The sequence below is a fragment of the Vidua chalybeata genome, chromosome 2 (genome assembly GCF_026979565.1).
Source record: "Vidua chalybeata isolate OUT-0048 chromosome 2, bVidCha1 merged haplotype, whole genome shotgun sequence".
NCBI classification, from domain to species: Eukaryota; Metazoa; Chordata; class Aves; order Passeriformes; family Viduidae; genus Vidua; species Vidua chalybeata.
In genome coordinates, this window is record NC_071531.1 from 112,402,596 (window position 1) to 112,421,524 (window position 18,929).

The window sequence follows — 18,929 nt, forward strand, 5'->3', positions numbered from 1 at the left end:
TAACAAATAAAGGGAGATGAGAACCCCCCCAAAACCACTAAAATGAGTATCACAAACCCAGCCAATGAACAAAGCAATGCTTGTTTGGAATCACAACAGGCACCCATGAAGTGCTCTTTGTGGATCAAGATCCTGCCATGTGATTCTTTGTCCAACAACAGTTGATTTATGTAATGCTTCTCCATGTACCTCCTCTCAGCCAGCCACATTCCCAACAGCAATATTTGGTACCACAGAGCCCAGGATGCAGCTAGATGCCAAAACTTTCAGTTATAAAAAAACAAGCAGTGGATCTCTTCAGTGTGATAATAAATGATGAGACCATATCCTTGCTGGAGATGGTGACAAAATTAACAGATTTCAGCAGAACAAGATTTTCCCTGCCTTTTTTTTTTTTCTTTTTGCTTTAAAATAAAAATGTATACATATAAACAGACAAGCAAATTGACGATATAAACCATATTGTATATGGAATATGTTTTAGCAGTAAACAAATATCAATTTTCAAAGTATTTTGAATAAATAGATAAGGCTCAGTTAAAAGAAGTTGTTTCCATATCAACTTCAAATCTCTAATGGATGTCAATTTAAAAAAGTGCTTCCCTCTCCTTTTTTCTTGTAAGCATTTCTTTCATTAAAACTCCCTTGTAAATATTAGAACTGCTGTACAAATTCTGTTGGCAGTGAAATTTGGCAGGCAGGGATAGCTTTACTTTTAGTACCATTTGGTTTACATTAATTCAGCTGTTTAGGTTACCACAGCACTAAAAATAAAAGCTGCCACAACAGACAGAACAATGATTTTTAATAATCTGAGGCTTCCCAGATAGCAAACACACAATGCACTTATGAATAGATTATCTGAGTATTAACAATTAAGTTTGTTTTGAATTTAGTGCTCATAAAATTCTGACAACAGCCTCAAAGGATGTATGTTATTCCATCTTTATGCTGAAGTGGAAAATCCCTTAGGAAACAAAAGCAAGATTTTCTGAAAACTGTTTTATTACTGAAGTCTTTGGCAGAAGCAACCACCCTGCCTGCTCTCAGACAGTCCTGTCCTGTTGGGAGAGGGTGAAAGAACAACGTGAGGGGTTGGTGGCTGGTGCTGAGTTTACCTCAGAGCATCCACACACAGGTGTGACACAATCCTGTGTGTGTGTGTGTGTGACACAGGGAGGGGCAGGGCAACACAGAATCTATCCAGTGCCTCAATTAATGAAAATAGCAGCACATTCCCAATGCCAGATAAAATGCAACAGCTGGCACAGGAAAACCATCAAGATAATAAAACAGTTTGTAGGTTTCAGAGGTATTAAAATGTCAAACTGAAGACTGACCACACCTACCCAAGGTCATTTCAGCAAATTAAGTAGAGACTATCAGAAGTATAATCAATACAAATTGAAGCTCTGTGTGAACAAAGTGGCCTAATTTATTGGCATCCACATGGTAAATACTGACTTCACACCTTTCACACATTTAGCTTGGTAGGCTGATAATTGAAGAGCTGACAATAAAAGAAATATACACTCCCTTCTTCTCAAAACATTTCACCTGTGGAAGACTCCAATCATCCCTTAGTTAGCACTTCTAAGCATTTAGTTATGCTTCTCTGTTTTAAAATAAATAAATATAAAAGTGAAATATACTCACACTCCACCAATTACACGTAGTGATCCAATTCCCTGAAACTCCTCTTCACTACCAAACAGTGCTGGGACAGAAGTGATGTTTTCTGAAAACTCTTTGGACCATCCTCCAAAGTGGGTTTTCTCATATATTATTATCTAGAAAACATGATGTTGAGCTTAATCCTTCAAAAGTAGACAAGAAGCCTCTCCCTGTACTTTGCTAAAGTTATTTCTATGACTGCAATTAACAGCCCCTTCAAGTTCCCTGTCTGGTGAATAACACAGATCAGCTATTAACAATATTTGTATCTGTTGCAGCATTTATTATTCATTATATTATTTATTAAGCCATGCAAGTATTTGTATAATTAAAAGCTACCTAAAGCATTAGCGTTTTTGTAGAAAAAGGAGGAAAAAGGAGCAATAGCTCTGGATCAGCTTTCAGCTCCTCAGATCACAGAAGGATCATGGTCTCACTCACAGCTCTTGTACTGGAACAGGGGCTAGGATGGAAGGGTTCTATTCCTGTCCTCTTCCTCCCTTCCCTCTCCTTTTCTTTTTAAACTTGGTATGTTAAATGGGAAAATCTCCCCCAATCCATTTATCATTACAGTGATTAATATGTCAAGTCAGAAAAACTATTTTATAGAACATTCACACTTTCCTCATATGTGAAAAACAAACTACTGGTACTTTTACACCTCATCAAACACTAAGTGAACTTGATTGCATTAGGAATTTTTCTGCAGCAGCAAGCATTGAACAGTTATCAAAGATCACACACCAAAAAAAAAAGGAAAGCAGCTTCCATAAAGATTTCATATTCTCAATGTGCTTATATTTTACTCTCAATGCCCTCTGTGCTTACCTTGACATTCATTGGCATTTGCACCTTTAGTCCACCCTAAAAACAGATGAGGGGGAAAATATTATTTATATTAAACTTGAAGCCCCCCTCTGACATGTGTTTTACAGTACTATGAGAGCATGAAGTCTTTGCAATTTTATTCACCACTTTCAGTGCTGGCTATAGATTTCAAAAGGCCAGGCACACTATAAACCTGACCTACAAACAAATCAGTGCACTGACAAACCTTTAAGACTGCAAGCAATTTAGAAGTATTTCTTTATAGTCTGGAATTCTAAAGTAAAATACTTACTGCGTATTTTTAAACTAATTGATACTGAACAGTATTTAAAATTAATTTTTAAAGCTTTATTGTATGCATTTCAAATTTCTAAAGCACAAATGGTGCAACTCTAGAAGAGAGAGAAAACAGCAGGAGAGAGAGAGAAAATAGAGTCCGACATATTCATGTTTATGGTCAAAGAGCAAATACAACAAATGCATCTTCTCTGGAAATGTGAGTGAATGATGCTCTGTGAGGGAATAAGAGACACTGACCTCATTTGAGTGACTAAAGAGACAGCTATTAGGTCTTACTCCTTTATGGCTTTTTAACTGTCTTTCTGTAGGCCTGCTATGTACACAGCAAAATTTGTGTTATACCCCTTCCCATCTCTCTCACATGCAGACCCAAGTGCTGTCTGTCAACACAAAAAACCAGCTGCACCTCCCCAGATTTGTGTGCAGAGAAATACTACTGGGTGATAAAGTCTTTATCTGGTCTTCCATCCCCAGTAGACCCTAGCTGAAAAAAAAGAAGGCACACAACTTATTAGGGAATTGTGAAGTCCTCACCATTCTTAGGGGACGCAGAGATTTTACGTCTGCTGAAAGAATTTCAGGTGGTGAATCACATTCTTCCAAAACTGTCATCTCTCCTTTGTAATTCAAGTCTGAATAGGCAAGCCATCTAGAACAGTAAGGATAAATGACTCCATAAGTTCATCAACTAGATTGCAAATACAAAGATCTTATTAAAATTATTTTCCTTTTTGTACTCATAAGAGCTAGATAATGTTTGAGACAGCACATCAAAACAAAGCTGTATTTAAATATGCTGGCAACATCACTGCTAGGAAGATCTCAGACACTTCTTCTTAGTCCAAGCTAAATATAAATGAAAGAGAAGAAAATTACCAATTTGTTCACTCACTTTAAAAAGCCAGCTTGCTACTTTACGAGTACACAAAAAAAATCCAGTACTGAGGATGAGACATTTGCATTGAATTTTATCTAAGATTATCACCTTTGAATTAAAAGGTTTCTTACATCAGTCCCATATATTTTTTTTTTCAGTGGAAGTTATTAAAGTATGATTATTTACAACAATCCTTTGGAAAGCTATCGTAGTTCTGACATGAGGATTAAAAATGCTGGGAGACTGTTCTAAATAAAAAAAAAAAAAAAGAGCTGAATTGTAGAAGCTGAACACAGGTTTAGGAGACCACAAAAGGAATGAAGGAAGAGGCATGGAGTCATATGGAAAATGATTTTTAACTCCCTCTCACATATAGTGAGATAGTGGGAAGGAAGACTTGGTTCACATGGAAAGGCAAGACTCTTGTAATAGCAGAGCTACTGTCATTCTGCAATTATCTATGGGAAGAGCCACACAACTCCTAAACTTCAGGAAACGTGAGGCTTTGGCCCAGGGAACAACAGCCCTTTCTGCTCGATACAGGAAGTTCTGGGTTAGCCAGGGACCTGTGTCACACAGCATCACCTCCCTCTAGAATGTCAGGACCTGGCTGTAGCTTGAGAAATGCTTGGGTGATGCAACACTCATTTTCTGGTGTTCAGCCACAGCATTATGGTTATAACAGGGTGGGTGACTTGGGAGACAGTATCTATTCTCCGATGTAATAAAAGCTAATTATAGCTGAGTTGCTTCCTCTATTTATAAAGCTACTCAAATATGGAATTACTGAAGACTTCTGCCAGCAACTAGGAAAAAATGCCTTCACACTAGGAGCTTACAGAGCACAATGCTGACATATTAAATGTATGTTTACTGATTGCTGGCAAAATCCCTCAAATATTGTTCATGTTGCTTAGTGGATTTCATCACCTGATATTACTCTTCTACTTGCTGGCAAAATGCTGTTAAAAAGGTTCAGTACTTACACTCCTGATCTGACTCTTATATAAGGGTTTTCCTCAACATCCAGCTCTTCTAAATTGGCAACTGCACCTTGTATGCAGATGGGAAGTCCCTCTGTATTACCAGCTGCCAGGCAGAACTCCACCTCTGGAATGCCACAGAACTGTGGAAACAAATCAATGGGTAATGCTTATCCACACTTGCAGACTCTGCCCCTAAACATTTCCTTTTTTGCCCCATCTTCTTACCCCTCTCTGGCCTTCATATGATGGAAGGGTTTTATTCTTTTTAAAAGAATTTTTAGAAAAGCTAAGGGAGGTAAATTTCCAGCTCCCACCAATTTTCAAAGAAGAAATTTACAGCTGTAAGGCTACTTGCAAAAAGGCCAGTTTAAATATTGTCCAACCAAAGGACTGAACAGCATTTATAAGACTGACTTCTTCTTTTTTAAAAGGCAATGCTTCCATCACACACATGATGCATCCATTAACTAAAACTTTCCAGAAATATCTATTACATTCACACCTCCACCCCTCCATGACAATTAAGTTCTGTAATGCAGAATCCAATCACAATATCCATACGAGCCATATGAGTTCAATATTTTTGTTGTGCTAAATAAATTTACAGCATTTTAGATGAAGAAAGGAAAAAAGATCAGTATTAGAAAACATTTACTCTGTTAAGTAGACACTTTAGCAATTTTCCTGTTACCAAAAAGCAACAACCTCTGTTTCTTTACTGGAGGTTTACTAGTGAGAGATACCACGCTGGAGAACAAACTTGTTGACCACACGCTCCTCTCTGGCATTTGCAGGGATTTTATTGAGCCACCCTCATTTTGCAGTATTTATATAACATGCATTGCCAACACTTTCTTCCCCAGCACTCAAACACATCGTGAACCAACGAGGATCTTCTGCAAGTCCCTGCTTCAGCAGGGTGTTCCGGACCAGCGGAAAGCAGCTCACGCGTGCAGCTGGAAAACTTCACTTCTCAGCCATGACCTCCCAGAACACTTCCCCTTCTCCTCCTGACCCACAGGCCCATTTGCTTTAGGACAGAGGGCTTGGACAGCATACAGAGATTCCCAAAATCCTAAAGGTGGCTGGAGCAAGGTGCCCCCTGCATATGTGCTAGAGAAGAGGGATGAGGAGCGGTCTCTGAGGGTGCCCCCAGGGAAGCACCTGATTTCTGGATTTGGGGAGGACCCAGGAGGGGCACACCATGACAGAGATCCTGCATGGACCGTGGCTTCTGAAAGGAAGAACACAAGAGCTTGCAGAGAAGCCCAGCAACAGGGCACAAAAGCCCTGGAAGCTACAGCACCTCATCTCGTGACAGCACCTGCAGTGCTCTTGTTTTGCACGTGGGTTTTTAGTGGGGCTTTCATGGGGTAACATCTCACTTCTAGGTTAGCACAACTTTTTCTTTAGCTACTGAACTGTCAGCACTAAGTGTGGCAATTAGAATGGATGCACTTCAGGATATTGTTTCACTTTCCTCCTGAGACCTGAGGTAACACAGCAATACTGCTTTGGCAACTCTCCCTCCTGCACAATCACATTTCCTCTGTATTGTACCTTGCAAACAATGCTCACTCTTAGTTTTTAGAACAGAAACTGCAATACCAGAGTTTTTATTTTCAGATTAACAAACCCAGAAAAACCAGGAAAAAAGACTTTCTAGTACAATGTTGCTTTATGGGAAAATGCTAAGGAACTCCATTTCTCAATTCTAAGCATATTGCTAGTCAAGATTTAAAAAAAAAATAAAATCTCCCCATAGTTTTTACATGTATATGTATCTTATTAAATCAAAGCTGAGAAATATTTGAAGTCTGTGTTTTTTTTCCCTAAACATATCTGATATGTAAGAAGGCTGAAATTCATAAATACAACAATAAAACTTGATCCAGAAAATTGGAAGTTGCACCTAGAGGAATTCCACAAACAATGATGCCAGACTCTTAATGGCTTCAGATAAATTCTGAAACTAAGTATCTACAAGACTAGACAAGTACAAAATAAAAGTATCTGCCTGAGGGCTCAGACAGAATATGAGATGGAGTATGCTTAATTTTAATTCAGTACAAGGCTTTTGCTTTTGTTTTTCATTTTAGATTGGAAAAAAAACCAGTCTGTAAGCTATTTTCAAGTCTGCTCTCCTGCCTCTGAAGCTCATGAGGCAGTCACCAGCTCAAGAGATGACAAATGTACCAGGGTAGGTAAAGCACAAACACTCATAATAAAGCCTCTCCTATTTATCACTGTCTCTCTCCAGCCAGATTTTGAAAGCAATAAAAAGCCTCTACTCCTAGTGATTGTATTTTTGTGTGTGTTCTAGATTAAGTCCACAAATTTCTTTCATAAAGTGCCACACAATAAACTGAGATTTTCATCAAAACCAATTCAAATATTTATTTTTAAAGGTGGTACCATGGTCGAGCAACAAGTACATAATATTTTCTAAGCACATTAAAGTCACAAATACACATTTTGACTTAAATATGGAGTTCAATTTACCTCTACTGATGCACAGACTGCAGAAAATGGTAACGTTTATTATTACTGTATGAGATGAATATATATATATATATATATATAATATATATATATATTTGCAGATGTACACTCTGTGCCATGCCATTAATTTATACAATTCAAGCATGGAAACATAGCCTGGTAAATATTGGCCCCAGCATGTTCATATTTGCCTGAGCATATTTAGCAGCCCCCATTACTTTCAGAGGGTCCTTTAATATTCCCAATGAAGCCACCATCTTTAGAAACAAAATGAAAACCACACAAATATGACAGCAGTCAGGTGGAGATCCTTCAGTCCAAAGCCCTGCCAACTGCAAGGCATCAAGATTTGGAAATAAGATACACACATGCACAACTCTTATCATGCAAAACTGCTAGCACAGTGTTTCAGCCCAGATCCCAAATGGGAAGGTTTCCTCCCTAAACCCACCCTCAAACTGTGCCACCTCCCATCACAAGCAGTCCAAACTCATGGCATTCATTGTCCTACAGACCCATCAGGCAAAAACAAAATAAAAAGCAGGGCAAACAGATTAGGCAGCTGTGCTCATTTCCAGTGATAATACACAGCCACCAAATGCTTAGGTAGATCACAGCCTCCAGGCATCCCTCTCTGCCTCCCTTACTCTGTGGTATTCTCCTCCCACATCCACGCAGTCATCCTGGAATGCCTGTGCTTCCCTCATGGTCTTTAGGGAGCTGGGATGTTTACAAAGCACATGGAACACTTACAGACACCTCCAAAAGAGTGACATGGCCCTCAGCAGAAAGCTGAAAGCTCCTTCTGAAGAGGATTTACACAACCCTTAAGCCTTTAGCACTAGATATTCCTCTTTAGTGGCATCTCTGACATTTTTCTAGCCTGACCAAGAGGTCCAGCAGAAGTGACAGACCTAAAGCTTTCGACCCCCTCAAGATGATCTTTGTTGTTTATCCTTCTTCTGGATCTAGGATCACAGCCCTAACAGCTCCAGCAGGGCTAAATAAACTCAGCACTGTTAGGTCTTCTCCTTGGACCTGTCCGCTGTGGTGACTGAAGTGATCAAATTAGCTTGTTTAACTGGGGTAGTTTAGTGTCAACAACAGGACAAAGAATGACTAAAGTCTGGCTTCTTAAGGGAAATGCCAAAACAAGGATGAGAGAAGAGTCTGTTGAAAACCAGGCCTAATTAGTTCTGGTATTAACATGATTGCTTTGTAATACAGTCTAGACACCATTTTACTTTAGATACACATTTTGTCTTTAGGATGCTATCTGCTTCTGGAGCTTTTTTTTTAATTGGACCTGTTGGTCCTCCAGGCTTTTTTACCCATTCATAATTCTTGCTCCCAGTGCTCCAGCACTGTACTACTCTTGCTACCACCCACCACCACCAAACCCAGCTACAGAACTCAACAGGGCTGGTAAATAAAATAATATAAAAGAAATAAATGATTACTGTCCTGTAAAAACCAGCCAGCAAATGAGACCATCTGAAGCTGCTGGGTGTCTTCCTATGGCATCTGACAAAGTAGTCCATGCTTAAATTATTTAGCTTCTTTTCACCTGGCAAACCACACAAACAAAAGAAATACACCCTTCATGTAATGCTTTGAACGATCCCATTACAAAGAGCTTTGCTTAAGAAGACTCCACAAAGAGTCCAGGTATTCCCTGCCTAACCATCTTGCAGACAGAGATTATAAACTGCTGTTTCAGATCCCTTGTCACCTTGCAAAACAGTGGTTCATAAGGTTATTCCAAAATGGATGCATCAGGAACTCTTCTTGGCTCTTATTTTTGGGAACATAACATTTAGCACTCTCTTTGGGCTTCCAGAAACAGGTAGAAAAAAGCCCAATGTGTGGGTCAAAATATGTATTTACAGTAGGCCAGAGAAATGACCTGGCTAAACAGACTGAGCTGCACTGAACTTGGGTGTGCAGGCAGACCTTGCAAGCCTTGGCTTGTGTCTTAGAGGAAATCAGTCTCCACATCATTTCAGACAGGTCTTCATTTTACTGATTACACAATCTGTTTCTTTGGAATCTCCTCCCCACAGTTTTCTTGAAATTAAATACACTTGGAGACACCTAATACATATCCATGATTAGCCAGGCCACAAGCTAACCAAAAAGTTAACAAAATCTCTGCTTTTTGGGGAAGCTGGAAGCCAAATCAAGAACACAAAGCTACTGGCAGACTGTTCTTCAGTCAATATGCTAGTAAAAAAAATAATATTAAATGTACCTCCTACAGTTTCCTTAGTAAAAAAATGTTTCTCCTCTTCTTGGCAAACTGTTTTCTTCTCAAATATTTAGCCAATGTTCAAATCTGCTAACTCAAGCAGCCATTAAACAAAGACCATTAAAAAAACTACTTGAAAAACTGGAAGACAAGCCAGACAACCTGGACACAGAGCCTGTATGAACAAACTACCCTGGAGAAAAGACACTGACAGCCTGTGAAAAAGAAAATGGCAGTAAAACACACACACACAAGCTGCCTGAAAAAGAATCCACTATTTGTCAAATAAAAACGAAGCCTATATTTTTCACAAAAATAAATAAATAAAACAGCACTTTAGGAAACTACCTTCCAAAAGCAGGTCCTGCACAGCTAAAAAACAACCAAAAAAAGTAGGGATGCCTTCATGAATCAAGGTGTAGAGGACAAAACCTGGGCTGGTGAGGGCACTAAACTCACCAACCACACCTGCTAGAGGTTTAATTTACAAGAGGAAAGTGTTGATTACTGAACTAGTGTACAGTAACAAAGCTTTCCATCTGTGTTCTATATAAATGAACCACAGACTGGAAGAAGAACAAAAGTCAAACCTATTTAGCTGTACTGCAAAGGTTTTTATCAAGCATGATGAAGTTAAACAAGTATCTTTCCTGTCCAAGAGTCTTCTTTCATAGCCAAGACACATCCAGCTTCCCCTGGCTGTTATTGTGGAATACCTTCATTTATTTAGTTGTCTTCCACATTACTGATCAACATTCATACTGCATATTGGTCAAAGGCTTTTAATATGTTTAGCTCAAATAAATGTTAACTTCATTATTCTTGCCTTCAGTCAGCCTCTTTTGAATTAATGAATTTCTAAGTTTTTTAAGAGAATGAAGAAGTATTTCTAATTGTTATGACATTATGCCTCTGTACTGATGACAAAAAGGTTATCAATTCTAAAATGACCTCTATACCAGCAGAAAACAGAAAAAACATTTTACTGAAAATCTTTCACGCTGTGATACAAATGATAATTCACTCACAGCAAGGGCCACTGCCCTGTGAGTAACTGGAATGTTACACTGAACAATGAGACCACTAAGTCTTCTTAAATCACAAGATCTGGAAAATATATTCCTCATTCACTGAATAACAATGGATGCATTATATTTCCTTTTAGGCATTTGATTCTTATCTTTTCAACAAAAAGCCTTCTAAACTGATAGCTATAGGCAGAGATATGTGCTGTAGGTGTACCACTGGTCCAAGTGGAGATCCTACAGATGGCACAAAAGCTGTAGAGGAAATGGCAGCAGTTTTTGGAGGCTACACTGTACAAACAGGATTGGAAACCCAGCCACTACTGAAGCAGAAGCCATACAGACACAGCAGACAGCTTAAGATAAAAACTGCTTCAAAAATATGAATTGATTCCATTTAATTTCAAATAACTGGACAGGTAAACATCTAAAAGCAGGAGAGCCTGTGTCATGTGAGGGTGGTGACAAAGAAAGATAATCCACCTGCTCAATAACTCAGGAAGAGAAGGAAATTTAGCACAGTGAAAGTCCTGGAGTTTATCACCCAGAAAGTGAAAAAACTGAGTCACAGCAAATTTGAATAAAGTTAGGAACACTACACACACATTGTCCATTGCTGGTAATACACCACTGTGACCAAGAAATCAATTATGCATCTGAGAATATTGTGGAGAAAGTCTGTACCTTTGTTACGTGTCTGATGGAACCAACTGTGAGGTTTCTTCGATGATGTTTTATGCCTGGGAGATCCCAAAGGTGATCCAGCACAGTTTCTCCTTCTTCTAGTACATGTTTTTGACCCTGGAACTTTGGTTTCTCATAAAAAATCCAACTGCAATAATGATAAAATGAACTGAGTCGTTGCTGGTAGAGCACATCTGATGGAAAGCCCAGGAAAAAGTTCTTACCAATACAAATATCACATCTTTCTTATGCTCTCTCTCAGTAGTCACATTCACTTTGGTATTAAAAAGTAAAATACACAGTTCTTCTCCAGGACAAAATATAAAATAAAAATGCAGCTAAACTACAATGTGAATGAACAGCCTTATTTTACCAGGACAAATATATTAACTGCCACATCAAAATGTGTCCTGTTCAGGCAGACACTATAAAAGGCACAAAACATACTAATAATGGCATTCAGCATTTCTTAGGATGTGAAAGAAATGTATGCAAAACCATACAAGGCTGCCTCAAAACTGCATAAATGTGACATGCATGGCTGAGAGTCAGAAACACTCCCTGTAAGCCTCACCAATTAAATTCCAATGCAACAACTGCCACAGACCTGGCCCCAGCTTCCCAAAGCAAATTGAGGAACACTTGCAAACTTAAAGGTCCTTGTAGATATCCTTCTGTATCCACATTCCTTTCAATGCCACATGAAAACCAGCAGCTGAGAATGTTCATTTGATGGTCCTTTTGCAACAGCTACTGTATAATGAAACTGAACTGTAAAAATCCACCTTTTTATTTTTTAATACACATATTTCTAGTCATGATTATGGCTACACTGGCTCAGTACTTCAGGCAAGAGCTCTAAACTCACTTGTGGCTCTATTAGAAACTTTCTGTTTGAAGCTAGCTCCCAGGAGAAACAATATATTTTTTTAGTGCAGTATTTAAAGCCTTGTTTTATGTTTTTTCACTGGTATCAGTCTAATTATGAAGCAAGAAAAAGACACTACTGCAGATGGGACATGTGTCATAAATAAAAGAAATAAAAACACAAGAGGAACACACAGGCAGTCTTTTGGAAAGACTCTGTTTAAATATGACCTGGCTTTCTTACCATCCTCTAATTATCCTAAGTACTGTTCCAATGGGAAAGATCCACGATGAGGCATCTAGCACATCAGAATGAACTTCTTGTTTACTTTTGTTGCCACAAGTATCATAAATAATAATCTGAAACAATACACAATGCATGCAAATGAGGGCCCCTTTCAACACAGAGCACAGACAGTTATTTTTTTTGCTTGCAATTTGTGCCCACTCAACTGAGAGGCTACACAGTTTCTTCCTTTATGAAACACTCTACTTAATGAAAACAACTGCTGAGAAAGACAGCAAAATTACTAGTGGCAGGATTTTAAATAACATATTCTCACTATTAGCATGGGGAAGCACATGCTATTATTACATAAAAATAGAGAAAATTAGACTAACATCTTCAGATGCTTTCCATTCAAAAATTACAGTATGACAAATTATTCCATGTATCATATTGATTTATGTGACACAAACTCTGCTTACCTTCCCTGGTCTTGGGTTGTATTTGAGACTTGCCCTATCAATGAGGTTCTGAAAATAAAAGGACATGGCAAACAACTATTAAGAACTACAACAGTGGCACAAAGCACAGCAAGATTATTCCGGGTGCACTATTCCTGTACATGTACACAACAGTCTTTAGTAGATAAAACCAGTATTTGTTTCACTGCCATTCAGAGCTGGTGTAAATCATTTAACAGGGTAAATCAGGAGAAAGCAGCATGTGCTAGAAAGGAAGAACTGTTATGGAAGTTATAACCTTTACAAATGTGTATTACCCCTTCCCAGCAAACAATAAACTGCATTTCTTAACAAAAGAAAGAACAAAAGATACATCTAACACAGACTGGAGTATTCCAAACATTGCGGAAAGACTTCTTCAATTACACACTTGGTCTATGTGGCACTTTCAGATTCTAAACATGGGAAGAACTCTTTCCATACCCTCATGTGCCATTGCTTTAAGCAAACTAAAAAAAGAAATCCTAATCTATGGAAGCAGCTATGTTTTCTATTTGCTGACTGAGCTATAGTTTGCAAAAGACTGTGATGAAACAATCAAAGAGCCCAGTAAGCTGGTATTTATATATTTTTTGGACAAGACAACTCTGTTAATCTCAGAAGTGAAAGAAATAAAAGAATAATTTTCATATAAAAGGCAATTCCATCATCTTCAGGCTGAAATGTCCTTACCATGGAGAAGTCTGTCTTGTGCTATTAGAGACTTTTTATTATGCATATTTCCCTATTTTACCTTCTGTTCACATATCCTGTTTTACAGTTAAATTACTTTCACCTGTGTGCTGAACCAAGACTTGAATTGAGGAACACTTTTATCTTTTAAAATTTATTTTATCAGAAGACTCTTTTTAAAACTAAGAAATAAAAAATCCTAATAACTTCTGATACAAACTTCTGAGTACTTTTATGATAAAAACTTAATTAAAAGGAAGCAAGGAGGATAGGGAAGAGGCAACTTTGAATTTGGGCTAATCACTTTGATTATAAATATCATGTGACATGACATCTTACCGCTGACAGTTCTCCCAGTTTTGGCACGGCGTTGTCTTGAAACCAATGAATCTTTGGCTGCAGCATACCCTGGAGAATGCTTCCAGACCTGGTCCCCTTTTCAGAAGAGCCTTTTCTGGCAGATTTCAAGTACTGGTAGTACACACTTGTAGGAGGCTGTGTTACAGCAGCATCAGCTTTCTCTGGAACTGGTTTACAAGGTGTCTGACTGGGAGAAGACACACCTGGAAACTGCTCTGGTTGCTCCTGTGCATCAAGCTGCTCTTTTGAAAGAACAAATGATTGTTCAAGAAATGATCTACTTTGGTCATTTGATGGAGGGGTTCCCTTAAAATTCCCTCTGCACTGACTGGAAAGGCAGTTGTCTTCTCTCTCAACATCAAGAATGTTTTCCTCATATGAAGGTTCTTCCTCCTCTTCCTCCACCACGTCCTCCTCGTCCTCCTCCTCTTTGCTGAAGCGAGCAGTGAACTGCAAGCGCTCGGACACCGACTGGAGGAGGGAAAGCACAGAAGTGTGGTCAGAGCTGTCTTTGGAGACTCCCCCAGGACGGCTTTCTGGAGACACATCCGTGGACAGCAGATCTTCCTGGGAGCTGTCGTCCTCGTAGATGGGAGACAGAGAGAAAGGATAAACTCTGTAGCGCTTGGCCTCCACACTCAGGAAGGACTCTGAGCCTCGGCTCTCTGCTGCTTCGCTCACCTTGCTGTCCTGCCCATAAAGACAGACTGACTCCTGCTTATTCCTTGCTCTAGCATGCCTTAGATGATCTGTATTATCTGAAGGCATATCAGAAGGAGAAAGAGAACCAGTTTGCATCTCATCAGTTGAAACAGATTTGTTCTCAGTTTGAAGAGCACCTTCGTAAATGATGGTAAAAGAGCTGTTTTCCCACTGTTCAATTAGTGGAGAAGAGGCCAAAAGTTCTGTTGGTTCCTTCATGTTATTGCTGCAGTCCAGGCCATTTTCTTCAAGCTGATAATTTCTCTCCATGTCTTGACCCTTGATCTGTGCCAGCTTTAGATTCTCATTATTTTGGGCAAAGACCGTCTCAAAGCTGTGTTTCCCTTCACTGCCCTCTCCAGGAACAGACAGTTCAGGTACCATGGACTGTGTATCTAATCCAGTATTAATCTCTGCTCCCTCATTTGCCCCTTCTGCTCGTTCCTCTTTGCTCTCCACTGCCTTTGAATTTTGTAAGTTTGCTTTTACTTGTACAGGTACTTCCTCTGCAGCCTCTTTCCCACAGTGTTCGTACATACTGTCCTCTGCATTGCTTTCCAGAGACATCTGAGGGCTGCTTTTATCTTTGCAGTCACTCTGCAGGCCAATACATTCTTCACCACACATAAAAGATAACAAATTAACATTTACAGCTGGCAGCAGTGTGCACTCTGGCATATTTGTATTATTGCACGAACCTTTTAACTGCAATGGCAAAAGCGTTTCTTCAGCCACAGCAGCATCTCTATCTATAAAATGTAAAGTTCCATCAGATTTTCTACTTATTGCTGATACTTTGCCAAGCATTTCTGCTGCAGCCAGATGGTCACACACCTTTCTATTGTGCCTCTCTTCTGCTAGTGTCAGAAGATCTGAGTCTGGCCTTGCTAAACTGCCAGAGGAAAGAAATCCATTTGTTTGACAAGTAATTGCATTATTTGCTACCTTTTCATCTCTTTGGAGCCAACCTATGCCATTTTCCATACAATTTGGAAGCAAAGGAGGACCTGAGCAATCTGCCTTTTCACACTTCACACCTACAGTCTGAGTTTCAACCATCTCTGTTGGTTCCTGAGTGTTGGCAGGACACCTCATATCCGAACTTAAAGCCTTTGGCATTTCAGCCTCAGGTTTAGGCGGAACATTTCCAGAAAGCCTTTTCCTCTCAGTGCCTTGCTGCTGATTGGATGCCAGCTTTTGTATGGCTGAGTTAATGACCCCATCAACTGTTTCTTTTGCTTTTAATTCTAGTGCCCTATGTAGGTCAATTTTATCAGGGAGGCAAGAGAGTATCTTTTCATGTTGATTATTTGTATCCACTCTTTCATTTCCTGTAAATGAAGATGAGCCTCCTCCGCTGGTCTCATTAAAAGCTTTTAATGACTGCACAGCTGACTGGATTCCTCCTGCTGCCAGCTGTACACTTCCAGCCTTCTGATAATTTGCAAAATCCATATTTATTAAGCCATCCTTGCTCCCACAAAGCTGGCAGACACCAAAGCCTTCTTTTGCTATTATTTCTTCTGTAGCCAAGTGTAAAACCAAGTCCACTATTTCTTCAGCTTTCTTCAGCAAAACAGCAGCAGCTGGGAAAGAAGAACATTCTGGTCCCTTCCCAGAACAAAGATAATTTGCCTGGGCAAGTGCAGCAGCTTTTTGGCCAGAAGGCGCTTCCAAAGGAGCAGAAGCACCAAGAATCACCTGTCCCACAGCATCCCTGCACATGGTCTTAGAAGAGGCTGACTCGGATGCAGTTTCCAAAGATATCAAGGGACAGATGGGTGATGGCACTGTCTCTGCCAGGACACTGCTGTCAGCCTGTTGTGTGGAGAAGGCCTCATCTGCCCCATCACTAGCTCTGTGACTGGAAGAATTACTGCTCCCCTCAGCAGTGCTGGACATCTCCAAGGCAGAAACAGGAAGGTTGGAGGCTTCTCTGGATACCAGAGGAGGAGAAGTGGGCCTGGAGATGCTAATAACCTCTGCATCTACTTCATCAGCACAGCTATCAGGAGTAATCTCAAGTTCCAGAGAATCTAATGGGCACAAAGTTCTCAGGTCTCCTGAGCAAGGTGGCCCCTCAGTCACCCTGTTCACAGGGATTATTCTCCCAGACTCTGCAGCTGGAAAAATAAAGCCATCCTTTTCAGAAGCAGCGATCAGGCCATTTTCAGAGTTTGTGGCAGAAGGCAGCATTTTTCCTTGTTTGTCAGATGAAGACTCAATTACTGTGGGTGATAGCCTAAGTTTATTGCTGTTTTCCTTCTTGGAAGAAAAATGAATACACCTGCTTTCAGAAACAGGTGGAGATTCAGAAATTAAGTCTACATCTTTTTCATGGGTGAAAGCAGAATGGTTTGTCAAAGGCTTTCCTTCAGATCTCAAGGCAGAATGAGGAACCATCACAGAGGTAGACTCGTGGGTTGGAAGCACTGCCGGCTCATCAAAATTTGTTTTCACACTTTGACACCCATAGGCACATGGTGACACATTGGTAAGGTTTTCCACTGCAGTCTCAGACAAAACCTTCATTGCTTCCTCACTCTCCATTCCTGGACAAGGAAAACCAGTCTGCTGCATGGCAGTATCCTTAGGATTCTCCACATGGATTATTAGCCTGTGACCATTTTGTACATGCACTGCTTTCCCTGACCCACTCAGTTCTTCATTACAAGTCTCCCTGCCCATGACTGTATCGTCATCATGTCCAATAAATGGCACTGAAGCAGTTAGATTGCCTGTGGCCAAGCACTTTCCTCCTTTGGATTCCATGCTGAGTGAAGTAGGTATTTGTTCATTAAAAGGAAAAAGAACAGTAGCAGCAGAGTTCTGTGGATTTTGCCCTCTTTCCACAGCTGTCACAACTTTCTGTGCATCTCCATTTCTTGGATCACCATCTTTACTGTCACTCCTGGGGTGCTGATCTGTTTTCTGCTGAAATGTAGTGGTACTGAAATGAAGCTTCTGGACATCCAATGTTTGCTCTGAGTGATTATTCACTTGATGAGTGCAGCAAAATTCTCCCTTCCCCACCTGCAGTTCTTCATTAACAGTCTTGCTTTTTGACTTGGGTGAATGTAAACAATTATCCTGTATTTCTTTTGGGGATTCTTTATTACCTGCTTTACTACAATATTTTTCTTTATCAAAGTTAGAAGTGGCATTTTTGTCTGTCTGAAAGAGAGTTTCTGCTTCTCCTGGCAGTCCATCTTTTCCAACCAAATCATTTGCAGAACTGACTTGAAGGGAATGAGTACTCTGGGAAGTGGAATTGGTTAGGATCCCACTGTTTCTACTATTAAATGGCAATAATGAATCTAGTGAACACGTCCTTTTAACTTTTGTTGCAGCTAAAGCAGCCGTTGTTCTTAAGTGTAACTCGTGACATGCATCAGCGGATGAAATGGTGGCCTTTGCAGTTCTTTCATGTTTACTTCTACCCAAGCAATGCTGAGCTTTACCAGACTGTTTGCTTCCCACTCTAACTGCAGAAGAATTTAACATGGCATCATCTTGGTGATCTTTACCCCCCTCTCTTCCATTTTCTTCTATTAGGCATCCTGATTTTACAGACAGAGTTGTCTGGACTCCTCCATTTTCTTTGACTGTTGAAGCATTTCTGTTCTCAGGACTTTTTTCTCCTTTTCCAGTTTCTGATTGGTTCCTCAGGAGCTGCCTGATCCTTGCAGAACCCTGATACGTCGCGTACGTGACTGTGGGTGCTTCTGGCTTCCGTCGTGTTTGCCTGGAACAAGGATCATCAATATCAGCAGGGACAGACAATAAATTTCTGGCACAATAATAAAGTTTAGCACTAGCTGTAGATGATGTAAAATACTGTTTTACTCCACAGGTTAGCACAAACTGTAGATTGCACTCAACACTATTTTCCTCCTTCTTCTGCTATATAGAGGTTTATGTGACAAATTATATGGACACCACCTTTTACCAAAAAAGCCAACTTAAACTATAAGTTAAAAAGTAGATGCTGGCTTAACCAACTTCTATCATTTATTTTCTACCAGACAAGGGAATTCCTACTGACAAGTGTCACTGCAAGGCAACATTTGCAGAGACATAAATAATCATCCTGTTTTGAAGATGTTTGATCCTTCTAAAGCTGGCCTGCACATTAAAACTGAAGAAAATTTACTGTACTAATGTTCATTAAAATATTGAATTGTAATTTAAACTTTTACCCAAGCTCTCAACATATTGTCAAAAAACAGGATGAGGAGAAACAAAACATGTGAGGGAAAAAAGGAAGTATATAACAGAGGATGCTTTTTTGAACCACAGGGTAGAGTAAGGAAACAGATTGAATGGAGAACGGATAAGAAAGAAGACTCTTGGAATGCTGGAGAGAATACCAAAATAAGAAAATTAAAAATGTTACAAGGAGTTGGTAGATCTAGCAGTTCATCAGTCTAAAATTTAGCAGCAAAAAAACAGTGAAT

The 18,929-nt window shown here is 39.6% G+C and overlaps 1 protein-coding gene across 2 annotated transcripts in view; it reads right to left on the bottom strand.

Moving 5' to 3' along the window:
- Window positions 1-18,929, bottom strand: part of CRYBG3 (crystallin beta-gamma domain containing 3) — a 59,938-nt gene that overhangs the window by 25,669 nt on the left and 15,340 nt on the right. For both annotated transcript variants that reach the window (XM_053934349.1, XM_053934350.1), the window contains exons 3-10: window positions 13,750-18,217; window positions 12,700-12,747; window positions 12,236-12,351; window positions 11,125-11,272; window positions 4,666-4,805; window positions 3,337-3,451; window positions 2,503-2,538; window positions 1,657-1,790 (exon numbers count right to left, since the gene is read on the bottom strand). In XM_053934349.1, coding sequence (XP_053790324.1) covers window positions 1,657-1,790; window positions 2,503-2,538; window positions 3,337-3,451; window positions 4,666-4,805; window positions 11,125-11,272; window positions 12,236-12,351; window positions 12,700-12,747; window positions 13,750-18,217 — 5,205 coding nt within the window. The remainder of the gene's footprint in view (window positions 1-1,656; window positions 1,791-2,502; window positions 2,539-3,336; window positions 3,452-4,665; window positions 4,806-11,124; window positions 11,273-12,235; window positions 12,352-12,699; window positions 12,748-13,749; window positions 18,218-18,929) is intronic.